General features: G+C 51.9%; 1 protein-coding gene across 1 annotated transcript in view; it reads right to left on the bottom strand.

The window, feature by feature from the left end:
• ATRN (attractin) overlaps positions 1 to 12,759 on the bottom strand; it is a 166,607-nt gene extending 153,848 nt beyond the window's left edge. Inside the window, exon 1 of the mRNA XM_068149435.1 lies at positions 12,372 to 12,759. Coding sequence (XP_068005536.1) covers positions 12,372 to 12,703 — 332 coding nt within the window. The 5' untranslated portion in view covers positions 12,704 to 12,759. The remainder of the gene's footprint in view (positions 1 to 12,371) is intronic.
• Between the last annotated feature and the right edge of the window lie 14,770 nt (positions 12,760 to 27,529).

The following is a 27,529-nucleotide window of genomic DNA, read 5'->3' on the forward strand; positions in this document are numbered from 1 at the left end:
GCTGCAGCAAGAGAAGCACAGCCAGCAGGGCCAGGGAGGTGATTCTCCCCCTCTACTCTGCTCTGGTGAGACCTCACCTGCAGCACTGTGTCCAGTTCTGGAGCCTCTATTACAGGAAGGATCTGGAGGTGCTGGAAGGTGTCCAGAGAAGGGCCACGAGGATGAGCAGAGGACTGGAGCTGCTCTGCTGTGAGGACAGACTGAGGGAGTTGGGGTTGTGCAGCCTGGAGAAGACTCCAGGGAGACCTCCTGGTGGCCTTCAAGGGGCTGATGAGAAAGCTGGGGACAGACTTTTTATTAGGGGCTGCTGTGACAGGACAGGGGGTGATGGTTTGAAACTAGAAGAGGGAGATTCAGACTGGAGAGAAGGAAGAAGTGTTTCCTCTGAGGGTGGTGAGACCCTGGCTCAGGTGGCCCAGAGAGGTGTGGGATAGCCCTCCCTGGGTCCATGCCAGGTCAGCTTGTTTGGGGCTCTGAGCAACCCCTCCTGGATGCAGCAGGGGTTGGACTGGATGACCTTTGAAAGTTCCCTTCCCACCTAAAGGATTCTGTCCTTCTCTGGTTCTATCTGTTTGGAATTCAATACTTTCCTTCCAGAGGTCCAACATCCTTGCTGTCTGCTCCCAATTCAGACACAATAGAGTATTCTGTCCTTGGTGGGACATAACACAGGAGCTTTTTCTCACAGGAGATGTTTCTCTTGCAGGGCAGCCCTGCACAGTCAGCACTTGAGTCCCACACTGCTTTCATCTGAAGTCTTGTACTGGCTGGCAATTCTTCTCTTGGCATGGCCTTTGCTGATGCCACACAAGATCAAAGCACACAACAAAGCCAGATACTGGAGACACTAAGCTCTGAAATCATATAAAATTCATGTGACACCCTCCACCAGGCAGTCACAGAGTATCAGTTGTGCTAATTAATCATTAATCAGGCAGGTGCACAACTCAGGCAGGAGCTGTGCTGCACATGGCCACAGCAGCCCTTCCCAAAGCCACCTTGAGCAGCTCCTCTTAGAGAAACTCAAACCTCTGCTTGAAGGCAGCAAGGAATAAAACCCACAGCAAGTGCACAGGGAGAAGCCCAACTGTGCTGCTCCTCCAGACATGGCAACTACATCCCAAATCCTTGACAGTGAGGGTGGGGAGACACTGAACAGGATGCCCAGGGGGGTTGTGGATGCCCCTTCCTCCCAGGCTGGAAGAGGCCTTGAGCAACCTGGGCTAGCAGAAGAGGTCCTTGCCCTTGTGTGGTGGTTTGAGCCTTAACTGGGACTTAAGAGCTCAGATGGGGGCAGGCTGAGAATCCCTCCCCCCTCCCCTTTCCCAATAGAGAGGAAAAGAAAGGGAAGGAGCAAATCCACCAAGAAAGAATTTGGATTTGGCTTGGAAGTAGAGGGGTAAAGAATTTTCTTTAAACAGTATATACACATGTAGCAATAACAGGGAGGGGTCACATGGGTAAGGAACAAGGATGGATGGGGAAAAAGCAACAGGAAACACAAAACCAGTCCTTTGCAAGGGCAGAGATGTAGCAGGGAGGACCACCTGGCAGAGAAGCAGGGAAACCAGTGGCAGTCCTCCTGCAGGCCAAAGGCAGGGGTCAAGAGAGCTGATGGCTGCAGTGTCCTCCTTTTACAGCCTTGCTGGACAAGGAGGGGGAGTGGAACTGACAAACTGAGTTTCCCAGGGGAAAAACCCCCTGCAGGGAGGGCAATGCTCTCACAAGCCCTCCCCCCCCCTGCTTCCAGGATAGGATAGGATAGGATAGGATAGAAAAGAAATTAACCAGGTTGGAAGAGACCTTTGAGATCATTGTGTCCAACCTATCACCCAACACCATCTAATCAACTAACCCATGGCACCAAGCACCCCATCAAGTCTCCTCCTAAACACCTCCAGTGATGGTGACTCCACCACCTCCCTGGGCAGCACATTCCAATGGCCAATCACTCTCTCTATGAAGACCTTCTTCCTAACCTCCAGCCTAAACCTCCCCTGGTGCAGCTTGAGACTGTGTCCTCTTGTTCTGGTGCTGGCTGCCTGGGAGAAGAGACCAACCCCCTCCTGGCTACAACCTCCCTTCAGGGAGTTGTAGACATCAATAAGGTCTCCCCGAGCCTCCTCTTCTCCAGGCTAAGCAGCCCCAGCTCCCTCAGCCTCTCATAACCCATCACACCACGGCAGAGAGGCTGGAACTAGATCTTCAAGGTCCCTTCCAACCCAAACCACTCTGTGACTCTATGACATACCTGGCAGCAGGGCCATGGTACCAACCTGTGGAGGGCAGGACAGAACGACACAGGCACAGAGACACTGAGGAGACACAGAACTCTAAACCCACTCACCACACAGCCACACATCAACACCAGCAGCAACTCAAAGCTACACACACTGGAGGAGGAATTGTTTTTCCCCTTTACCATAGCAATACTAATGACAGGGGGGAAAAAAACGCCACAGCGGGGAGAAAACCTACCGAGGGCTTTCAGAGCAGAACAACTGAAGGCAGAGTTATTCTCTCCCTTCACTATGAAATGCTATGAAATTCAACCTAATTTTTCTGAATGGATTAAATAAAAAAAGGTACTTCTCACCTTTCTGTATTGGAGTTCAGAGAAGGAGTTTACAAAGAAGGTTAATTCATCTGTGCCAAGCTTCTTACGCTCTGAGCAGCCAAGCACCACCTCGGAGCCGGGTGTTACATTTTCATCCAGTACAAACACTGACTAATCAAAAAGTCTGCACAAGGGTGTTTTCCTAAGGCAGCCCCCCTGATTCTGTGGCCTTTCAGGTAAGAGCAACCAGCAAAGAGAACAGCAAGAGGAAACCCAAAGAGAAGGGCAACAAGGCTGGGGAGAGGCCTTGAGCACAGCCCTGTGAGGAGAGGCTGAGGGAGCTGGGGTTGTTTAGCCTGGAGAAGAGGAGGCTCAGGGGTGACCTCATTGCCCTCTACAACTACCTGAAAGGTGGTTGTAGCCAGGAAGGGGTTGGTCTCTTCTCCCAGGCACCCAGCACCAGAACAAGAGGACACAGTCTCAAGCTGTGCCAGGGGAGGTTTAGACTCGAGGTGAGGAGAAAGTTCTTCACCGAGGGAGTTGTTCGTCATTGGGATGTGCTGCCTGGGGAGGTGGTGGAGTCCCCATCCCTGGAGGTGTTCAGGAGGGGACTGGAGGTGGCACTTGGTGCCATGGTCTAGTCATGGGGTCTGTGGTGACAGGTTGGACTCGATGATCCTCGAGGTCCCTTCCAACCTTGGTGATCCTGTGATGCTGTGAAATTGCAGCTGTGCTTGTGCAGCCTGCGGCAGCCTGCAGGAGGCTCGGTGGCACTGGCCAATGGTAGAAGACATCAGAGAGGATTTCTCTCCCTAACAAGATGTGGATCACTCTGCACCTACACCAAGCAACAAGCCCTATGCATCCTGGGCTGCATCCAGAGGAGTGTGGGCAGCAGGGCAAGAGAGGGGATTCTGCCCCTTGACTCTGCTCTGCTGAGACCCTATCTCTAATCCTGCCTCCAGCTCTGATGTCCCCAACACAAGGACACAGAGCTGCCGGAGAAAGTCCAGATGAGGGCCACAAAGATGATCCAAGGGCTGGAGCACCTCTGCTATGAGGACAGGCTGAAGGGTCTAGAGCACAAATCTTGTGAGGAGTAGCTGAGGGACCTGGGATAGTTCAGCCTGGAGAAAAGGAGGTTGAGGGGAGACCTTCTGGCTCTCTACAACTCACTGAAAGGGGGTTGGAGCCAGCTGGGGGTCAGGCTTTTCTCCCAAGGAACAAGTGATGGGACAAGAAGAAACAGCCTCAAGCAGACCTCAAGGAGGTCTAGGTTGGACATGAGGAACAATTTCTTACCCCTGAGACATGTCAAGGCCTGGTCCAGGCTGCCCAGGGCAGTGGTGGAGTCCCCATCCCTGGAAGGGCTTAAAGCCATGGAGGTGTGATGCTGAGGGACGTGGTTTGGTGGTGACCTGGGCAGTGTTGGGTTAAGAGTTGGACACAACGATCTTAAAGGTCTCTTCCAACCAAAATGATTCTGAGCTGGGCTTGTTCACCCTGGAGAGGAGAGGACTCCAGGGGGACCTCAGAACTGCCTTCCAGTACAGGAAGGCTGCAGAGGGACTTTTAATAAGGGTGTGCAGAGACAGCAGCAACCTGCATCTCTACCAAGTAAGTAGTTAACCATAGGGAGGGAAGGGCATTAGTGACAGTCCCAGGCAAGCTCTAACTCCATGTGGCTCAGCCACCAACACAAGCCAGGGAACAAAAGCAGGAAACAAAAGGCAAACATCATTGCTGCTTCAGTGTTTCAGGGGCTAAATGAGTATTTGATTCAAAGCACATTCATGCACAAAGGCAAATTATCATCCCTGTCCTGCACTGTAAAATTGATTAGCAAATTTTCCAGCCCAGCTTCCAAGGCACTGCAGTGCTTCCACGGGCAGATGTTGGCACGTGGCTGCACAAGCACAAAGTACTGCAATAAAACTGGTGTGGTCCTCCTTAGGGTGAGCTCAGGTTTGCAGTGGCTTACTCCTCCTCCACCATACACCACTTCACCTACAAAAGAAGAATCCACATCGTTCACAATCCCATCTTCTCCATCTTTTCCTCTATCTTTTCACTATGCTTCAGAAGCTGTGATTTAAGAGCTCCTACAGAACCACTTGCTGAGCACCTTTGGAGTGCAGGGGAAAAAAACCAAACCCACAAAGCTCTACCAGATCAAGAAGCTAATTCCAAGCCCTGTGCATGGAACACCGAATTGGAAAGAAATTCTTCGAGGAAATCAGCTCCTTAAGAAAAGAGCACCAGGGGTATCATAAATTAATGCACTAATACAACAGTTTGGGCGGCAGCAGCAGCAGCATTAGCTCAGACAGAGGATTTTCAGCATGGATCCTCACAGACACATGAGGCGTGGTAAGCTCACGGTGTTAAATTCGACCGCTCCTGGAAAGCTTCCGAGGAGCAAGGCAGGGAAGGGAGAGCTGTCCGGCGCATTCCAAAGGGTATTCCACTTTACAGGACACACAAGGAAAGCTGTTCCTGCTCCTTTTGAAAGCTTAGGAACACTTAAAAGAAGCTCCAACACAAAAGCTGCTCCTGTGAAAACAGTGCTGACACCTGGGTCATTTGGTGGGGCTCCAAGAGAAGGCACTTCGGTTAAACGGTAAAGTCATTAAGATGGTAATGAACGCCCAGTTGGACACAAGCTTATTGGGGACCCATAATGAAAGAAGCAGCTGAGACCACGGCACAAGAGAAAAGCCTAGCCAGGCAATGTCTGCAGAGCTTACTCAGGCAGCTCTTCCCTGCTATTCAGGCAGGCACAGAAATGCCTCTCGTCTTGACCACTGCAGGAAAAGAGGCGTTTGCAGCGAGGTCTGAGGCGGTGAAGTGTTCCTGGAACTGGCAGGCAGAGAAACCTCATCCTCCACCTGCACTGTTCCAGCAGGTCTCAATGCTCAGACGTCCTTAGCAAGAAGACAAGAGGCTGGACACTGCTTCCTCCTCTCTCCCAGGCTGAAACCAGGAGGTGCTGAGTAACTCCACTAACTAAGGCTCCAGCAGTGGAGACGCTTGCCGCGCACGAAGCAGAGATGACAGGAAGGAGCTAACGTGCACTGCATTGTCTCACTGATCCAAATTGCCAGCTCTCAACGCCTTGCTCTCAAGCAGACTGGAAAGCAATGGCAAGAAGTGAGCTTACTGCAAACATTACCAAAGCCTCAGACAAGTCAAATATTGATGCTGGCTGTTCAGTGCTAGGCAGAGAGTGTGAAAGGTACACTTCAAAAATACTGAATTATCTCACAGACGAATCTTCCTTCTCAAAACAGCCCCAGTAAACCATCAGCCTGTCCAATAAAACAGCGAGAGGAACACTAAAAGTGCTCAGATGAAGCACTGAAACAGAGAATCCAGGTGAAATAGGAGCCCTGAGTCTCCCTCTCAATGCACAGATCATTTAAATACAAGTGCAGACAGACATACAGATCAGCAACGTGGAGACAGATATACACACCGCTCCTAGCAAAATGCTAGCTCCAGAGCTGGAAACAATGCCTCCAAGAATTAAGTAAGAGGACATAAAGGCTCTTTTCCCCCACCCCAGTGCATTCTTTAAACTTGATAATGCTTAAGTGTTTCCTACTTGAACAGCCAATTCGTTGGCCGCAGCGCCCAGTCTCTGAGCGAGCCTTTCAGCCAGCGACAGGGAACAGAGCATCACTTTAAAGCATGATAATGCCCTAATGAAAAGAGAGGAACAGAATGGGGAGCAGGCATAAATGCAGCACCCAAATCTAATCCGAGCACTCCAACTGATTTGATTCCCGTTGCCAGCATCCTTAGAATAGAATACAATATAGAATAGACCAGGTTGGAAGAGACCTTCAAGATCATCGTGTCCAACCATCAACCAATCCAACCCACCCAAACAACTAACCCATGGCACCAAGCACCCCATCAAGTCTCCTCCTGAACACCTCCAATGATGGTGACTCCACCACCTCCCCAGGCAGCCCATTCCAATGGGCAATCACTCTTTCAATGGAGAACTTCTTCCTAACATCCAGCCTAAACCTCCCCTGGTGCAGCCTGAGACTGTGTCCTCTTGTTCTGGTGCTGGCTGCCTGGGAGAAGAGACCAACCTCTGCCTGTCTACAACCTCCCTTCAGGTAGTTGTAGAGAGCAATAAGGTCACCCCTGAGTCTCTTCCTCTCCAGGCTAAGCAACCCCAGCTCCCTCAGCCTCTCCTCATAGGGCTGTGTTCCAAGCCCCTCACCAACTTTGTTGCCCTTCTCTGAACTTGTTCCAGCAAGTCAACCTCCTTCCTAAACTGAGGGGCACAGAACTGAACACAGGACTCAAGGTGTGGCCTAACCAGTGCAGTGTACAGGGGCAGAATGACCTCCCTGCTCCTGCTGGCCACACTGCTCTTGATGCAGGCCAGGATGCTTCCTGACTTTCCTGAAGCTTTGAACTGCCTCAGGTAGCTTTCTAAAGACCAGTGGGTTGTGAACCAGCTTTGCACAGAATCACAGAAACACTCAGGTTGGAAAAGACCCTCAGGATCACCAAGTCCCACTGAGAACCTCGTTCTACAAAGTTCACTCCCAAACCGTATCCCCAAGCACCACATCCAAAGCACCTTTGAACACATCCAGGCTCGGTGGGGACTCACCCACCTCCCAAAAGCTCCCCTTTATTTAAGAACAGGAAGTGTGAGAGTTCTTTGCCAGCTAGCACCTCTCTCCAGCTGATACACTCAAATCTTCTGGAGATACAGTTCCTCCTCTCCGAACTATTCTTTGGCCAAGGACACTGTATTACCACAGCCTCCTTAATAACGTTCAATCAGCAACTCCTAACTGCCTCCATTAAATTAATAAAAAGGCACTTTCAAAGAGACACTCTAATCTCTTCTTTTTATTCTCCAAATGTCATGATGCTGCAACGTTAAGCACCACTCAGCATTTCCCATCTCCCCCCTCAAGAAAAGCCTCAGTGTGAAAGGAGGAGCAGCACCTTTACCCCAGCACACACACAAACATCCCTCCCGCCGGGTTCTGGAAGCCTTTGGGATTTCATTGGACAGTCCAGAAGAGGCTGTGTCACTGTGCCTCTCTGCACAATTCCCACACAGTGACTGCTCCAGAAGCCAGGTACCCTCCTGACTTTGTCAGTCCAGTCCCCTACAGTCCCTGCCCAATAAATCCCTGTCAAATAGCAGTCACTTCTTAACCTGTGTTTTACCTCCCCCCCGGCAGCCCTGGTCAGGCAGGCAGCTGAAACAAGAGCAGAACAAGAGATTATGTCACTGATCTATGAAAGCGCTTTGAAGAGTTTGTGGTCTCAAGGCTTGCAGCATCCTTCTGACTGTACAACACCCAGTGCTGCCACCTTCACTCTTCAGCTTGGTGGTGTTGAGCTCCCACCGCTCAAAGATATTACCTCCAGCATGCTGCTGCAGCTCTGTGACTGGGAGATTTCTAATCCTTCCCAGAAGACAGCCTCACAGCAGTAGTCCTCTCCTGCCCAGACTACAACAGCTTGAAGCCAGAGGCCTGCAGCAGCCTCCAGCCAGCAGAGAAAGCCGCTGGAGGCTTGTACAGAAATAGAAAACACGAGCACATCAGGTACGTCCTATATTCTCTCTTTCAGCTTCCTTTGAAAGCAAGATCCTTATCTGTACAGAATTCAGGTGGCTGGCTCCACATCTCAATAAAAAAAAAAGTCATTTCAAGTCCTCCCTACCTCAGTCTTCTCCACCCAAAGAGCACAAGTGCTCTGTGCAGAGGTCAGTGGTGTTTTTCTGAAGCCACTCCTACAACCAGCAGCGATCGCTAAGGAAACCACACACAGGTACACCTCTGCTGTGCCCTCTTGTTTGTCACCAAGCCAGAGCAGCCACACAGGCTTCCCAACACCCCACTGAGCTGCCTCAGCACAGGAGCACGCTGCTCCCCTCTTGCAGCTGGGCTGAAACAAGACAGAACACGGTCTGCCCCGGGTTTGCTACCCCTGTGTCTTACACAGGCTTTCCCAAGGAAGAAGGCAAGCAGAAGGTTCTCAGCCTGCAACAGGAAGCTGCCATACTGCCCCTTCCCTGCTAACGCCAGGGATCAGTAGGTCAGCAAAGCACAGCTTGTAGCGTGACAACCCCACTGCTCAACAGAAACAAAACAAGTCAAGACCACAAACACAGTCATCATATACATCCAGATAAGGACAGGAAGATGAACATGCCAAGTGCAATCCATCTCTCCCTCAAGCAGATAAGCATGTGGAATAGACCACAGGCAGAAAGCAATTTCCACCTGTCCCACTTCCCTTTTGCACCTACAGCATCCAACAACAACTCCAAGCCTTCCCAAGCCAAGCTCTTGACAATCACACACCAAACCCCCACCCTGCACTGCCACTCCTACCGGGAAACTGAGTGACCCAAAGCATGTGAAGGTTGTGACTGCAAAGCTCTAAACACTGCTGAAGAATTCTGCACTGTTTTCAGAGCTCAACGTTTAGAAACATCCCTGGAAACTGCGACTGGTGAGCAAACAAACAAAGAGCTAAATAAAACACTCTGAAAGAAAAGCAAAGCATTACACTTTCAGTTGAATATTTAGATTGGATCTTCTGTGTGAGGGAGAGACAAGAAGCTTTGTCAACATAGTTCCCAGGTTAACGAAAACAAAAGGCTGTTAGCAGTGGGTACTTCTTTGTTTCACTCAGCAGTTTTGCCCTTCAGAAAAGACCACTCTGCCTTTATTCAAATCTAGTCCCACTGAAATGACCAACAACCTAAAACTGGCTGAGGGGAGCAGCAGGTAAGTGGCTCTTTCACCACCTTCTTTCTCAGCTAGAAGGAAATTCTTGACGTGAGAGTGGCCAAGCAGCGCTAAAAGGGAAGCTTCCGACTTCAAGGGTTTTGCCTGGCATTGTTTCCACACAAGATCCACTGCACCACACACCCAGCCACAGACTGGCAGGAAAAAAACAAACATAAGGAAAGCTCAACTCCTAAAGCACAAAAAGGGTTTTTCCTCCATCAGCTGGGCTTATACAGGCAGCTCCCCTTCCTCCCGACCCACAGCAAGCGCTGGCAAGGAGCGGTTGGTTGGTACTCTCTGTCAGGAGTCCCCCGAGAAAGCAATTGCTGCCTAGAAGAATCCTCCTTTTTTTTTTGGCCATCCCCTTCTTTTCCAAGAATCAGCTCTGCCCAGGGAATTCACCTCACACATGCACACACAGAGTGGCTCTCACTGCCACAGCTGATAAAACCACAGCAGGTAACCATCTTACAGAGCCTCCTGCCTCTGAAAACACCAAGTCTGTCGAGAAGCCAGGGTCCATTTCCAACCTGCTCCCATTTCCACTTTCTTATCCTATAGGAAGAACTTTAAACATGTAGCCTGAGTATCCCATACCACCAGAACTGGTCTTGGCACTGCAGACAGTGCACTTTTCAGTATGGCAAAGCCCAAAGACCATGGTTGCCCTGTGCAGTCACCCCTCACTCCCACACACACACACGCACATGTCCAGGGGGTCACCACCAGCCTGCCCAGAGCCACCAGTTAACTTTTTTTCTCCCTAATAAATACATAAATAAATGAACAAGAACTCTACCCAGAGGGAGGACCCTCACACCAGTCCCTGTTCTGTTCAATCCCCCTGCTCTAGCCTGGTCCCCCGGTAAACTTGAGAGCTTCCTTCCACCAGGCTGTTATTCCCAGTGTCCCACTGGAGAGCCAGCACCACTGCCACACACACTCCCTCTGCCCCAAGAGCTGAGCCTCCCCACATTGCAAGCTCCCTCCTTTGGCACTACCCCCTGTAAGATGCTGCTGCTGCTCTCCCCTGCATATACATCTCCCAAATTCACCCTTAACCAAACCCAACACCTACTTATGCTGTCTGCCAAGATGTGCTTCCTTAACCCCCGCTCCAAACACCTCTATTGCCTCCACCCAGCCCTAACACCCACTGGCATGCCCTTCCTCTCCCACTCCAACCTGCTCCCAGTCTGACCCAGTCCCTCATCTGCACGTCAGTCTTTCTGCCCCCGCCCAGGAACTGGCCCCACACCCACGCTGTCCTCCAGCCCAGTGAACCTACTCCTCACTGCTCCCATCTGCCTCCAACACCAGCCACCATCATACACAACACCACTCCTCATTCATCCGCTATCCATCAGCCTTACACAGCCCCCAAACCTACCCCTGCTGCCCCAAATATGTGTGCCCCCACAGACACACACCCTCCAGTGCTACTTTCTCTCCAGATCTAGTACAACACAAACCAAATTGCTCACCACATTTACACCTCATTACCTGCCAGGCTCTGGCCTGCACAGTCCACTGAGTCCAAACTCACACCAGAGCTCTACAGCCACATCCCTTCTCCTAACACAGATGAGGCTCCACCACCGACCCCCAGCGACCCACGTGCAATCCCAGCAATCAAACTCTGTCCCCTCAGAGGTGCCTATTTGCAGAACCAACACCCTGCACTCACCAACTGCTGCTCGGTGGGGCACCCCTCACCCCCTTGCTCCTAGAACTGCCCCACGCAGCTCCCGAACGCCTGCACCCCCTGCGGGACACCGGCCCTGGCGCTGTCCACTCCCAGCCCATCACACGCACTCTCCTGTCACCCTCTGTCACCCCTCGCAGCCACATACTCCAAGATCTGCCCTCCTGCACCTGCCCAAATCCTTGTTGTCCCGCACCTGCCTCCCACCCAGATCTTCACACCACAGTCCCCCGGCTCTGCCCCTCATGCCCACACCCCTGTTGCCTTCAAACTTGCTCCTGCGCAGACTCACCCAGGGACGTCCAGAGCCCCGTTGCCCCCTCTACACAATCCTACCCAGCCCTTCCTGCTGCCCCTCTACACGATCCTACCCAGCCCTTACTGCTGCCCCCTCTACACGATCCTACCCAGCCCTTCCTGCTGCCCCTCTACACGATCCTACCCAGCCCTTCCTGCTGCCCCTCTACACGATCCTACCCAGCCCTTCCTGCTGCCCCTCTACACGATCCTACCCAGCCCTTCCTGCTGCCCCTCTACACGATCCTACCCAGCCCTTCCTGCTGCCCCTCTACACGATCCCACCCAGCCCTTACTGCTGCCCCTCTACACGATCCTTCCCAGCCCTTCCTGCTGCCCCCTCTACACGATCCTACCCAGCCCTTCCTGCTGCCCCTCTACACGATCCTACCCAGCCCTTCCTGCTGCCCCTCTACACGATCCCACCCAGCCCTTACTGCTGCCCCTCTACACGATCCTTCCCAGCCCTTCCTGCTGCCCCCTCTACACGATCCTACCCAGCCCCTACTGCTGCCCCCTCTACACGATCCTACCCAGCCCCTACTGCTGCCCCCTCTACACGATCCTACCCAGCCCCTACTGCTGCCTCCTCTACACGATCCTACCCAGCCCTTCCTGCTGCCCCTCGACACGATCCTACCCAGCCCTTACTGCTGCACCCTTGTCACCTGGGTCTGTCGCCCGCACCCACGGCTCTCGCGTCCTGGGCAGCATCAGATGCAGGGGCTCCCACCCATCTTGAGACCCCCAAAGCTGCTTCTCACCCCCACCTCCCTATTCCTCCCCTTCTTAAGTGCCCCCCCTTGGGCAGCTTGTAACAGGACCACCAAGCCCCTTTTGTCCCCTAGCCACCCTGCCGCCCAGCCCCTCAACGCCCACCTGTCCCCCGGTGCCCCCAGAGCTGCCCACGTACCCAAAACCTCCCTCACCCGCCTCTCGCACACCCACGGCCATATTGTCCCTAAACGTCGCCGATCCCCGACCGGGGACGCCCGCAGCCCGCCCCGCTCCCCATCGGGGGACTCACCTGAAGCGGCCCCCACAGTGCTGGCACTGATCGCCCACCCAGCCGGGCTGGCACTCGCACTGCCCGCTGGCCGGCTGGCACCGCCCGCCGTTGGCGCACGGCTTGTCGCATTCCTTCGCTGCCGCCGTCTCCTCGGCGGCCGAAGCAGCAGCGGCGGCCGCGGGCCCCAAGCCCGGCAGCGCCGGCATCAACAACAGCAGCAACGCCAACAGTAACCTCCGCGGCGGCGGCCTCCCGCCCCGCCAGCCCGGGCCCCCCCGCTCCATCTGCCACCGCCGACGCCGCCGACTCCGAGAGGGGCGGGCGGGGGGCGGCGGGACAACGCGGACCATCCGCCGCGGCGCCTCCCGGGACGGTGGCCGGCGAGGGGGCTTCCGCCGCTCCCGCTACGGTGGCCGCGAAGGCGGGAGGGGGGAGGGGGGGGGGGCTGGGGGGAGCGGCAGGAACGCGCCGGACGAACGCGCAGCAGCAGCCAGGCGGCGCCGCCGGGCCGCGGCCGATGACGTCACCACGAAGCCGGCCACTGGCGGCGGGGTTCTCCCTCCTGCCAGCGAGTGGGGCCGCGGGGGCGGGGACAGAGCGGCCCCGCACCGGCACCCCCGGCGGCCGGCGAGCGGAGGGACGTGGGCGGTCCGCAGAGCTGGGGGGTTCCCGAGCCCCCTGCCTCGGCTGTTCCTGGCAGTGGCCCCTCAGAGGCAGAGGCAGGGCGCGTCCCACCCCGAGCCTACTTCCACAGCCCCCCCGCAAAACTCGTCCCCTAAAGTAGAGCGCGGAGGCCCCGGCGAGTGTGGCACCGGGGCGTGTAGGAGGCCTCCTGGCTGAAGGGGACAGGGAAGATAGGAAAGAGCTCGGGGTGGGGGGCTTGAATTACCGCTCTTGCATCATTTGCTGCGGGGGCTTTCAGCCGTGGGTTCTGCAAATGCCAGCTCCTCGCACCTGGCCTTCCAGCGAACCGCAGTGCTTCGGGTTGGAAGGGACCCCTCAAGCTCGTCCAGACCAGCCCCGCTGCAGTCAGCAGGGACATCAGCAACTACAGCAGCTTGCTTACAGCCCCAAACAACCTGGCCTGGAATAGTTCCAGGGATGGGGCATCTCCCATCAATCTGGGCAACCTGGGCCAATGTCTTAACCACACTCAGTGTACAAAATGTCTTCTATCTACTCTGAATCTTGCTCGTTTCGTTTGATACCATCACCCCTTGCTTTGTTGCAAGAGGACCTGTTAAAAAGTCTGTCCCCAGCTTTCTGATCAGCCCTTTAAGTACCAGAAGGCCACCAGAAGGTCTTCCTGGAGCCTTCTCTTCTCCAGGCTGACCAACCCCAACTCTCTCAGCCTGGCCTCACAGCAGAGGATATCCTCTAGACAGGTCCATGTCTTTGTTGTACTGTGGGGAGAAAGTGAACATGCAGTGAGAGGAGGTGTGGACCGTCCGTGGGGTCTCCACACTGCTCTGAGGCAGTGATTGCCCTGCCAGACTGACAGGATGCCAAGCTTGCTTTGCTGCAGAGAATCAGGCCATGGGATGGGATGCTGTGTTGTGTAGCTGGAAGCGGGAGCAGTTCAAGCTGGAGCTGTGCTCAGGTTATGCTTTGGGGATTCCCAAGTGACAGCTTGGTTAGTGCTGAGATCCACCACCATCAGGTCTGGTTTAAGCAAAATAAACATTCTGCTGTTCAGGCAAGAATTACAGTGGCACAAAACCCCCCAAACTCAGCAGCATGGAACATGGTTTCCTGCTTAAAATTGGGATGAGCCTTTGTCTTCTTATTTGATTGCTTGAGCAAGAAAACAGGGATCTGCAAAGATCTTTCTGCCCTGCAAAACGAGTTAAGCTGATGCTCTCCAAGGATTTCTAGGCCATCATTCATAGGAGCCAAGGACTTGAGGGAGGAAGAAGTAAAGCAGTTCAATCTCTGGTCCCCTCCTGAATTCCCAGTCAAAGCAGCCAACTCCTTTGTGAGCACACTATCAAGGATGCCATTTGCAACAGGAAGGTTGGAGCAGAAACACAGGTGATCATCAGAATTCCCAGACCTTCATTTTCAGCAGGGTGAAGAAGGACTGGGAAGACTGATGATGTTGGAATTCTTGGATGAATGTTGCCTTTGGTCTGTTTCTGTTCATTCTACCTGGAGTTACTCAGGTAGTTAATTGAATGCCCTGTTTCAAATTTGGAGAGATGGGATCAGCTGAGAAATGTGCTTGTTTATTAAATGGAAGCAGAGAGGGATACAATGCCCATTTTTCCCTATAAAAAACCAGGGGGCTTGGGGATTAGGCACAGTGATGCAAGGAGAGGCATCAGGCTGGATGGAAATAGTCAGCTCACTGTGTTTAAACAGTTCATTTGTGTTTAGTATTCAAAGTATTAGTTACCTGTCTGAGCTGAAGGAGGTTCTTCAGTAGAAGCCTGGGTAATTTCTGTGTGAGTTACAGGGATAATGAAAGGTGTTGAGCAGATAGGAAATAAACCAGTCTAAAGACCAGTTTGTGTCTGTCAGTCAAGCATCTGTCTAACTAAACCATTGTTCATATACTTTGCCTTTTCTGCTCAAGGCTTCAGGAAGGAGAATGGAATGGTGGCTTGGGTTTAAAACTGCTGGGCTGGTATCCAGAGGAGACACAGAACCAAAAAGGTGTGAAAGGTCAGAAACAGGCTATGAATGAATGCCTTCCAGAGGTGGAGGCACAGAGAGGTTATTTCTGTGTACAGAGGTGCTCCTGGGACACAAACCGCTGCCAGCATGCCCTGAATCTGCAGATTCAGATACCATCCACTGCCATTAGCCAAGGTGTTGCCAGCAGCAGCCGGTCGGGATCAGAGACTCACCCAGCACAGGGTAAAGCCAGCATCTGACACTGCTTTGGGATTGTCCTCTGTGTGTCACACAGGTGCTGCCAGCACAGCTTGCTCCCACGAGCCAAAGCCAAAGGGCTCCTGCCAGTGGAAGCTTCTCTGACGCAGCTTCTGTCCCACGTGGATCAGTTAGGTGTTACCAGCTCAGGCCTGGGGTTGGCCTCTGCTGTTAGACATCCCCTCCATCCTCTGCTTTGTCTCTTTCCACATCTGTTTGTGTTCACTTGCAGTTCTCAGAGATAACAATACTCACATTTTCACAACACCTGCTCCCCACCTTCCTTGCCAAACATAGCTACTTGTTGCACAACAGATTGAGAGTGAAAAACATCGGTTAATGTGGTGAGAAGAAACTTGGGGAAATGGTTCCCATGCTGAACTTCAGTTGAACTTCTCTGCATCGCTGCCATCCTTGGAGAACACCCTGGGTGCTCAGCAATTGCTGTGGGGTTATTTTTTTCCCCCAGCAATGTGGATAAACACAAGATGCCATTTCTCCTTATATATTTCCCCTGCCATTTGTCTTCTTCTGTAGTCGTTCATTAGAATCAGTAAATGGAAAGGTTTTCTGTCAAATCAAGAATCCAAGCTGTGCAGTGGCTGCTGAGTTGGTTTTCATCAAAAAAAACAACCCACCCCATAAACTCTCTTAAATACAAGAGTTAAGAAAGCTCATCCAGCAAGTGAGAGTGGGGAGAGAGAGTTCTGACATCATGACAATCCAGTAGTCCAGTTACTGGAGAATTCCCCAGCTGCCGGTGGCCGGTCCGAAATTCTTTGGAGACAGCTAACATCCGTCACCGTTGCGCAACAGCAGAAATCCTTCCCTGACCTTCTTAGTCATCACACTGTGCCCTGTTGCTGTCTGCATGAAACATTAACTGTGGGAGATCATTGTTGTTAAATTAAGTTTAATCTGCTCAATTTCAACAAGGCAAAGAACCTTCAGAGAGGCTTCTTTTGTAACGTGTTTTATTGGCAGGCATCTTCCCGACGCCAAAATGCGGGTGGGAAGGGGAGGAGTTAGGTTAGCCCAGAGTGCACACCAGGCTATTTTTATTGCAGAAAACAGAAATATTTCATAAGAGACATGCTAGAATGATTAAAACAGCCTTCCCTGGCAGCAGGCACAACAAGACAATGGTGGGGTTTTTTTGGCTGAACCACACTAAGGATGGAAGAGTCCTGGGTATCACAGCTGAAATAATAACCTCCTCAGAGCGGCACTTAAATAACTCACACAGCTTCGTGCAGCACGTGGAGCCCAGAATTAATTATTAAGCAAGCACTTCCTCAGACATGGATTACAGACAGGACCCCACAGTGAGCTAGTACAAGCAGCAGTGAGTTCTGTTTGGAGTGAGGAGCTACCCTTGGCTCTGTTTGCTCTGGCTGCCTGGTGTTTGTGGCCCTGCATGCTGCTCTTACACGTGCAATTAGATGCATGTTTACTCAGCACATATTTGCTCAGTATATAAGTCGAGCTACTACCCTCTTCATATGCTCAATGACAGGCTAGCTGGAGATGCTAATTAATGAATTGGCCTCTGGGGTGAAATTATGTCCTCGTTAAGGAGGCTCCCATTGATATTAATAAGGTCAGAACCATCATTGCTGATGGCTGAGTCAGGGCTGAGCTGGGCAGCGCGGACATATAAACACCGGAGCTGCCCTGGGAAGGTGGTTGCTTGATCTGTTGATCTGCACAGTTCAGAATGGATCAGCTCATGGTGATAGTGCTGTATTGTACATGTTTTTTCCTCTCCAGTGAGATCAGCTGTATTCCAGAAATAACTCCCTTCCCAGGGGCCTGGAACCAGCTATTTCCAATTAGTTCATAACCCGGCACCACTAGTTTTTGTGTTCCTCACCTGCTCTTTCCACTCACTGCATCCTCTGCCCATGTTCCTTTTCAGCAGGGCCTGTTGTGACAGGATGAGGGCTAATAGTTTTTAAGCCAAAAGAGGGAGATTTACACTTGAGAGAAGGAAGAAATGTTTTACACTAAGGATTGTGAGACCCTGGCCCAGGGTGCCCAGAGAGGTGGGAGATATCCTATCCCTGGAACCATTCCAGGTCAGGTTGTCTGGGGCTGTGAGCAACCTGCTCTAGTTGCAGATGTCCCTGCTGACTGCAGGGGAGTTGGACTGCATGACCTTTAAAACTCCCTTCTAACCCACTCTGTGATACCCAAATCTTAAGCATCTCCCAGCCCCATCCCTTCTGTTGAAGGTCCTTCCAGCTGCCCTGCTTGTATCCAGATGACACAGGGCAGTCTGGGTCCAGGAGTGTGTCCTTGTTCCCTATCCCATGCATCCTTCTTGTGGTACAAACAGGAGGAGAAACGACAAGGCTATCCTGCTATCCAACACTGAGGTCACCTCTTGCATCCAGAATTCCTCACCTGCCCAAAGGAAGCAGCAAGAAGGAAATCCCTGGCATTGCACAAAGCAGCTCACATGCAGCACTAAAGCCTTCCTCATAAAATTCCACTTCAGACCAAGCAACTGAGATGACTCACACAAGAGCCCCTTTCCCCAAAGTCCCTCTTCCCTTGGTGCTTCTCCTCTGCAGTGCCAGTGCAGTCTCAGGTTTCAGCAGGATCAGGTCCAGTCCAAAATACATCACCTGAGCTGTGTGCTCACTGTCTGGGGAGGTGTGTGGGTCAACCCTGCACTTAATTGCTACATCATCTTCATTCAGAGCACTCTCTGGGCTTGCTTCAGTTATTTTTTTGCCTCTTCACAGTTCAGATTTGCTGGAAGCAACTCACCCTTGTTTACTTTTGCTTTCTGTGATCAGGTCCCAGACCTCACGCTGGCACAAGCTCTCCTTCTCCTGTGCAAATCAGGAGCTTTTCCATCCAATGCCTCACCTGATCCAAATGTCAGAGCAGCAGGAGTAAGCAGAAACCCTCTATTTTCTACCCACCCACCTGGAAATCCTGCCACGAGCATGTTTGACAACACACAATTATTAAGTGCGTTTAGGCAGAAACTCAGAGTTTGCTAGAGGTCTGCTCTGACCTCCTATTTTCCCCCTTCATTTAGATGGGGATGTAATGGCCAAAGGTCTTCCAAAAATGCACTTAATAAGGAATGAAATACAGTAACTAAAAGTGCTGCTGGGAACAAAGGTCTGATGGATTTGCAGGCACGGTAATGATGGAGAGCTGAAAAATGCTCTGCCCAGTGGCTGCAGATCTTTCATTGTTAGGGTAAGGGGAAAACAGGAGTCAGACTTCATTAAACTGCAGGAATTAGGAGAGAAGATAAACACTGCACCTTTCCAAAGCTGTTGTTGGAATGGGGGCTAGCAAGATGGTAGCAACAACCCCCCCCATGGCTCTGGGTTATCTCAGCTGTGTCTGTGCAGAGCCCTGTGAGAGCTCTGGTGATTACAAATCTCAGGCCTTTGGCTTTGTGTCTGCTTCAGAAGCAGCAATGTCTCATGCTCTGCAATTCAGTGGCACCACGAAGGTTCAGCAAAAAACCATCAAGTGGCCAAGTGGCTCTCACTGTATCTGCTCTGCTTCTGGTTGTCTTGTAGATCTTCTAATTTCAGGTCATGCCTTGAAAAGGTTTTATGGCAAGACCCATAGATCTCCATTTGATTGTAGTGGGAAGGTGTGCAGGCTCTGGAGACCAGCATCTGATTGCCCTGGGTTGGGTAGCTATGAAAACAGAGTATCTGCTTGGGAGAGTATTGATTGGTACCAAAGTTAGAGACAAACCTGGAAAGTGTGGCTGCCAGCCCAGAGCCATACTCTCCCTAAAGCCACTCCTTTGCAGTCCTGGGGTATTCTGAGACAACCTCCAGCTTCCTAATGAAAACCAGAGGATTGTGTAAAGAGTAAGGAGGAAAGAGAAAAAGCCAAAGGAAAGTGACTTGTACTTCTCAGGAACAGAAAAAAACCACTTCAGCCTGCCATCTCTGACAGATAGTTTGTGAAAACTACCACAGAATGGCAAATTTGCTGCAGGGAAAAAAAAAAGGAAGAAGAAGAAGAAGGGGGAAAGAGCCAACTGCACTTTTAAACTCAGGCACTTGTTCAAAGGGAGGCTTTGTCTGCAAGCAGCTCCTCGGTGCAGCCTGACCGTCCCGCTCCAGCCTGCTCTTTGGAAGGAGCGTGTGGAACACATCAGCCCTTTTTTTGCAAGAACAGAGCAAAGTCCCAAGTGTAGCAAGTAATTGAAAGATCATTGACCAACAATAGCAAGTTAGATGCAGTCTGGGGAGGGCCCGGGTGCTATAAAAATAGCTCTGTTTTCCCTCCTTCCTTCCCAAAGGAGAGGGTAGCGAAGGGCATTCAGAGCTGCTGCCAAAGCCCAGTAGAATGTGACCCCTCTGCACATTCAGCTGGAGGGAAGGGGCTGAAAAGAGAGGAGCTGCTGCCATTGTGTGGGGCATTCTTGGGAGGGATAAAGGGAGGCAGAGCAGTTTTGTGTGTTCAAAACAAAGCCCCCAACAAGACGGCAGACAGGCTGTGCATTGTTAGGGGCTGCGCCAGACGCTCCGCGTTTCGCACAGAGAAGCATCTCTGCTATGTCTGACCTCGGCGACTCCCCCCCTGGCGTCAGGGCTGGGAGAGCAGCTGGTGCTCCTGGTGGCTTGGTAGAGCAAGAGCCTTGGCAGCCCTGCCATGGGTGCCAGACTCTTACCCTGCTAGCCACGGCGTCCCAAGGGCGCCTTGGCAGACAGGCAGGCAGATGGTGCTGGGTATGTTTGAGGAGGTCTCACCTCCTGTAGAGAGATCAGGTTGGTGAGGAAAAGGATCAAGGCAATGAGATGCTGTAGCATTTGTGCCTCCCCACCCTCTCCTCTTCCCCAGCTCATTTGCAAGCACACTGCTTTTATGATACTTCCTCCCCTTTGCCCTGTCTGGAGAGAGTGGCACGGAGCTGCCCAACCCTCACGGGTGCTGCTACAAGGAAACAGTTGCTGCCCGTGACATGCAGCATGGCTCTGGCTGACTCAGGTACCCAGGATAGAAACACCTTCCCCAGCCAGCCCTTGGCACTGCCATCCCTGGAGCGGCTTTCACCACCCAGGCACCAGTCACACCATCAGAGGGGCTCCAGGGAGGTCAGGCCCAGGTGCATTTCTGGCTGTGTGACACAGCCTCTGCCGGGTGTGTTGCCACCAACAGGCAGTAATTAGTTGAGGGGCTGATGCATAAACATACCTACAGACACCAGTTAGGTTTATTTCTGCCTATTGGCTCTGCTACCAGCTCTCCCTTTCCTCCTCTGGCTCACACACTGAGTCAGTTCCATCATGGAAAAGACAACTGTATGCTATTCACCACCTAGGAGAAGATGCTAATCTCCATTCTCTCAGCTGCTTGAAGCCATTACCACCTTTCCTGGCTATGACCAGGAAAGCAGCAGCAGGAGACACGAGCCTTGGGTTTCAAGGCTGGTTTGGTGACCCTCTGTCTGACCTGTTGTGGCTGTACACAAAAACACCCTGCTAAACAAGCCAGTCAGTGCAAAGTCCTTTCCACAGCTGCCTCCTTGGTATTCCTGGCAAAAACAGTCCTGGGGCTCCACATCTCCAACTTGCTGTGCTCAGCCCAGGGACATTCTGGTTAGGCCACACCTTGAGTCCTGTGTCCAGTTCTGGGCCCCTCAGTTTAGGAAAGATGTTGAGTTGCTGGAAGGTGTCCAGAGAAGGGCAACAAAGCTGGGGAGGGGTTTGGAGCACAGCCCTGTGAGGAGAGGCTGAGGGAGCTGGGGTTGCTTAGCCTGGAGAAGAGGAGACTCAGGGCAGACCTTATTGCTCTCTACAACTACCTGAAGGGAGGTTGTAGCCAGATGGGGGTTGGTCTCTTCTCCCAGGCAACCAGCACCAGAACAAGAGGACACAGTCTCAGGCTGCACCAGGGGAGGTTTAGGCTGGATGTTAGGAAGAAGTTCTTCACAGAAAGAGAGATTGGCCATGGGGATGTGCTGCCCAGGGAGGTGGTGGAGTCACCATCACTGGAGGAGTTTAGGAGGAGACTGGATGAGGCACTTGGTGCCATGGTTTAGTTGATGAGATGGTGTTGGGTGGTAGGTTGGACTTGATGATCTCAAAGTTCTCTTCCAACCTGGTCTGGTCTATTCTATTCTATTCTATTCTATTCTATTCTATTCTATTCTATTCTATTCTATTCTATTCTATTCCATTCCATTCCATTCCATTCCATTCCATTCCATTCCATTCCATTCCATTCCATTCCAATCTATCCTATCCTATCCTATCCTATCCTATCCTATCCTATCCTATCCTATCCTATCCTATCCTATCCTATCCTATCATTCCTGGGCTGTGCTGTGCTGGGCTGCTGGTCCACAAGGTCTCTGTCAGCTCTCATGCAGAGCTGGTAGCAGCTATTACGAATTTGGCTTCATGCAGGAGGGAAGAGAGACCATTAAAAAAATAGAGTCTGTCAAAGCATAAAGTTCCTCCTCCTGGCTTGTATCAGAGGCCAAATGCATGGGTCTAGCATGTGGGCTCTTCTCCACCTTTCTTCTGAAAGCCTTAGTATCTTTTTTCAAATACTGACCCCTTAGTGGTGATGCCTCTGAAGTTTCTTGCACCTCAGCCAGATTTACCCAGGAGGCTGTCATTGTGGAGGTGCACTGTGCCTACATGTTCGTGGGTGAGCACTGGAGTTAAGTTGTGGGTTGAATTCTATTGGCTTGAGTTTCACAGCTGTGCCTCTAGAGATGCCTTGCAACCTGCACAGCACACCAGCCCCAGCGAGGCTTTGGGCTTCAGAGCATTGCCTGCTCGGCTTCAGAAGAGCCTGCCTGAAGACAGCTCCTGTCTCACACCAGTCTAACACCATCAGCTAGGGGAAAGCTGCTCCTCTTTCCATAGTCTAAGCAAAAAGAGAACTGGGACTGTGTGTTCTGTGCTAAGTATGACAAGGGCCAGGCTGCTGGCTTCCCTGGGTGAAATTATACTGGTTTAAATCAATTTAATAATTGACTGGGGACTGTGTTTGCAGAGCAGATGTAAACCCTGTTGTTTAGCCACCTCAGGCTCATTTGGTTTCAGCAAACATAGGTCCTCTGGGATCCAGAGCCAAACATTCATACAAAGTTCATTAAACTCCACTTCATCCAAACTTTTACACGTGGCCTTGTAATTAAGAGGGTGAGTGGTCCAGCTGACTCCCACAGGAGTGGCTCTCATTAAACCTGTGCCTGCAGCTCACAGGAGTGAAACTGCCCCACAGCCTGCCCCTGCCCTGTTGAAACAGCACGTAAGGAACTTGGTTTCCAGATTACATCAACACATTTTGCTTCCTCCTGTCATGGCAGGCCAAACCAGTAAGGACTTACTGATTTGAAACTGGAACCGGTCCTCCAAAGGGCCTCTTGCACCCCGGTGCTAGATAGTTGTGCAAAGTGTCACTGGGATGATAAAGCCCAGGATAATGACAGCATTGGAGCAGGGGTTTTGCTAGAGGTTACATGAACAACACTACAATCATAGAACCAATAAGGTTGGAAAAGACCTCAAAGATCATCAACTCCAACCTATTACCTTCTCAGTGGGGCCCAGTGACAGGACAAGGGGCAATGGGCACAAACTGGAACACAGGAGGTTCCACCTAAATATAAGGAAATTCCACCTAAATATAAGGAAAAAACTCCTTTGAGGGTGCTGGAGCTCTGGAGCAGGCTGCCCAGAGAAGCTGTGGAGTCTTCTTCTCTGGAGAGATTCCAAACCCACCTGGACACCTGGGCAAGCTGCTGTAGGTGACCCTGTTTCAGCAAGGGGTTGGACTGGATGATCTCCGGCAGCCCCTTCCAGCTCCTACCATCCTGTTATTCTGCTAAATGTCTTTAACAGGAGGGTGCAGGATGAGATGCAGAGCAAGCACAGACTGCAGGGATGAATTGTCTTGTGCACAGAGAAAATGACAACGTGGAATCACAGACAACACTGAGCTGGAAGACATCGCCTTGTCCAACCCTCCTTCCTCCCAGCAGCCCAAACCACTTCAGCATCATATTTAGGGGCTGAAAATGAAATGGCTCATCAACACCTCTGACCACTAATGCAAGATTAATAGTTTCATGCCACTTAACTACAGTGCAGCCACAAACACCTGCACATTACAGGGCTTACCAAAGGATTAAGCCAATTTTAGGAGTGAGAAAAACACTTGGTAGGAGGAATGCTTGCTCCTCACTTGTTTAGATCTCTGAAGAGCTACACCAGGTGTGGCTTTGGGGAGGCATGGGGAGGAGGAATACCCTGCTGGAGCAGGCCTGCAGTGGCTTTCACTGAGTGGGGTGAGGCACTGTAAAACATGGGGGTGCAAGGGCAGAGGGGTTGCATGGGAAGGGAAAGTGAGAAGGAAACAGATGGAAGCACAGGGCTGTGTTTTGTGTGGGATTTATGGGATACAGTTCATGGAGTCAGTGGTAAGGGAGGGACCATTAGATCACCGAGGCTGACTTCCTGCATCCTCAGCTATGGGGAAGGGGGGGCTCCATCCTGTTGCCCCTGCCTGAGCTGCAGATTGTACTCCCACTCCATCTGCAGCCCCCAAAGGCCTCACAGCTCCGTGCTCCTAATTGCTGCTGCAAAAGCTGAGTGCTGTGGCACAGTTTGGGGTGACTGCCACTGCCATTTGAGCCCTGTGCAGCTGCTCAAGGAAGCGTAACGCTTGGCTCAAGAAGAATATTGCTATGTAATCCCTTGGGCTTCTTGGGAGGAAGCAGTGTCTCATTATAGTCCAAAAAAAGGCCTGGGAGGGGGGTTGGGTATATTTATTTATTCTCAGTTTAAATTAATCTTACAAGGTAAACTGTGTTGTGATTTATGAGAGCAAAAAAGGGAGCTTCTCCTCTTTTCTTTCTGTGCCTTTGAGCTCTCCTCAGCACCACCCAGTGTGAGCAAAGGCAGCAGAGAAGGAAAGGTGGGGCAGGGGAGTGGGGAAAAACCCACCCCTCCTTCAGGACATGGCTTGTTGTATGCAGGGGTGCTGCAGGGACACTTTGCCCGTGAGGGCAGCAGGCTCGGAGGTGGTGGATGGGCACCGCGTTCTCCTTGGCGTTCTAAGGAGCAGGCTCCGGACTATCGGGAGGTGCAGCAACACCTGCCAAAGCCCGGAATGTGGGTTGGGAAAGACAGGAACTGTCTTGTGCAGAACTCTTTGCTGCAAGGATGGCCTTGCTGCACACAGAGGTAGCTGCTGCCGCTGCTGTGTGTGAGTGCAGCCAGCAAACAGAGCGGGCTCTTAGCAGCAGGACGCTCCCAGGAGGTGTCTTCAGAGCGGTGCTGTGTGTTTGAGGAACAGCGTTGGAGAGGGGCATTATCTGGGGACCTGTGAGTCAGCTGATGGTTGGTACTGCAGATAAATGTGTTCTTGAAACCCACAGGATGAGACCCATCTCGAAGGAGCAGCATTGAGAGACAGGCAATCGATATGGGCAGCACGTCTGCTAACGGCGTGCAGACACCAGCCCTAGGAGCTGCTGTGCTTCAGCCCTCAGCAGGCAGCCAGAGCCAAGCAAATGCATTCCTTGGCTGAACTGTGTTCCAGCCAGGAGAGGAGGTGGTGGCCTTTGCAAAGCCGTGAACGTGGTCCTTGCTCCATCCAAAAAGTGCTGTGTCAGCTCCAGGGTATGCTTCAACAGCTTTGCCTGTGTCTCAAAGGAGGGCACTCATCTCAGCTGGCCTGAGACGCTGGCAGCACAAATATCTCTACCTGAGCTGGTCCCAAAGGTGTTCTCTGCAGTCAGTAGAGATCTGTAGATGCTTCAGCGTAGGACTTTCTTGTATCACTGCCCTTCTCTGGACCTGCTCCAGCACCTCACTGTCCTTCTTGGAGTGAGGAGCCCAAAACTGAACCCACTATTTGCAGAGCAGCCTCATGGTCAGAAATGAATGGATTTGGGGCATAAATAAATACATAAATAATAGGAAACCCCAGATGATTCTTCCTGCACACAGGTCTGGAGCTGAAGAGTGAGGACGGTGTTAGTTCCACAAGGTGGAACTAAGTCAGCTGGTGACACGAGGATTTCCAAGTGGGAATGCAGGGCTAAGATCAGGGCTCCTACTGTGGAGGAATTTTAATGACATGCAACAAGCACCCTGCTGTAATTAAGTGCTGAAAAAATAACCACCTCTCATTAAGTGGTTGCATTATAGACCCAGCAACCAACACCTCGCAGTCTTGATCCGGGTGTCACAGCAGGATGTTCACTGGGGGATTAATGAGAGGTTGAAACACCAGAGCTCCTCTCCAGAGGGTTATCGTCAGGAAGTGCCTGCCAGCTCAGCTGCTGTTACTTAAACAAACAGCAAATGGCAGCCTGGAAAAGCAAGTTGTTCACACTGTCTCGTCAAACCATCAGAATGCAGGTGAAGGGGAAGGGTTTCACAGCAAAGAGAAAGGTGCAGACTTGAATAGAATAGAATAGAATAGAATAGAATAGAATAGAATAGAATAGAATAGAATAGAATAGAATAGAATAGAATAGAATAGAATAGACCAGGTTGGAAAAGACCTTTGAGATCATCAAGTCCAACCTATCACCCAGCACCATCTAATCAATTAAACCATGGCACCAAGCACCCCATCAAGTCTCTTCCTGAACACCTCCAGTGATGGTGACTCCACCACCTCCCTGGGCAGCACATTCCAATGGCAAATCTCTCTTTCTGGGAAGAGCTTCTTCCTAACATCCAGCCTGAACCTCCCCTGGCACAGCTTGAGACTGTGCCCTCTTGTTCTGGTGTTGGCTGCCTGAGAGAAGAGCCCAACCCCCTCCTGGCTACAACCTGCCTTTTGCTTGACTTGTGCCACAGCTTTAGCACTCCAAACTCCTTTGCTTGCTCACGTGTACCATGTGATCAGTGTCTTTGTTTTAGGGAGCCCTCTGCCCTGGAGGTTGGAGTGAGGTGGGGTTGGTCTCTTCTCCCTAGTATCAGGTGACAGGATGAGAGGACATGGCCTGAAATTGTGCCAGGGGAGGGTTAAGTTGGAGATGAGGAAAAATTTCCTTGCTGCAGGAGTGGTCAGGGACTGGAACAGGCTGCCCAGGGAGGTGGTGGAGTCCCCATCCCTGGAGGTGCTCAAGAAACGTGTGGGCATGGCACCTGGGGCCATGCTTTGGTGGTCATGGTGGGGTTGGGTTGACAGCTGGACTCAGTGATCTCAGAGGGCTTTTCCAACCCAGTTATCACAGAATCATAGAATGGTTTGGGTTGGAAGGGACCTCTGAAGGTCATCTAGTCCAACCCCCCTGCAGTAAGCAGGAGTGCCCTCCACTAGATCAGGTTTCCCAGAGCCCTGTCAAGCCTCACCTTGCATACCCCAGGGCTGGGGCTCCTCCCAGCTCCCTGTTTCTGTGGCTCTGTTTCTGCAGGAGCTGTCCTGTGAGGGACAGCAATACAGGCTTCCCATTTCTGTGTTCTTTTTTTCCCCTGATGTGAAAATACCTTCTTCTGCTTCTGCACAAGCCCACAGAACTGGGGGGGCTGCTATCTCCCGTTAGAGGCATAAGGATTAGACAGGCTTAGGGAAGGGAGCCTGATGGAGGAGCATTGCTTGGGAGCCGGCGATTAGGGACTCCGCTGACTGCACTTAAACCCCACGGGCTGTGAGGAGGTGCTGCAGAAGTCACTCAGCTGCCTGGAAAGCGCTGGTGGCTGATCCAGGGGCGAGGCAGGAGGTTGGGTGAGGGTGACTCAGGAGCCAAGTGCTCTCAGGGAAATTAACTCTCTTTGTAAGCACTGAGATGAAAACCTGATTTCAATATGTGTCATCCAGGAATTGCTCCTGGTAGGTGAGCCCACTGAGGAGACAGGAGTGGGCAAGGTTCCTGGGGTGGGAAGCTCTGGGATTTCATGGATCACTGGCCACCACTCGTCCCCAGAGAGAAACAGTCCTCGTGCCACACCCAACAGGATAAATGCAGGCTTAAACTCATAGAGTTTCATGGTTTGGGATGGAAAAGACTTTCGAGATCTCCATGACAAGGATGGGGCTGGGCTCCTTGCAGCGGTGTCCAGTGAGAGGACAAGGGGCAATGGGCACAAACTAAACCACAGAAAGTTTCACTGAAACATCAGGGGAAAAGTTCTTTCCTGAGGGTGCCAGAGCCCTGCAGCAGGCTGCCCAGAGAGGTTGTGGAGTCTCCTTCTCTGGACACTGAGATCCTGGGCAAGCTGCTGTGGGTGCTCCTGCTTTAGCTGGGGAGTTGGACTGGATGATCTCCAGAGGTCCTTTCCACCCCCTACCTTTCTGTGATTCTCTGATCATTGAGTCCAATCACTTTCTAACTC

Source organism: Melanerpes formicivorus, unplaced genomic scaffold (assembly GCF_026170545.1).
Source record: "Melanerpes formicivorus ecotype bairdi unplaced genomic scaffold, bMelFor1.0.p_v2 SCAF_18, whole genome shotgun sequence".
Taxonomy (NCBI): Eukaryota; Metazoa; Chordata; class Aves; order Piciformes; family Picidae; genus Melanerpes; species Melanerpes formicivorus.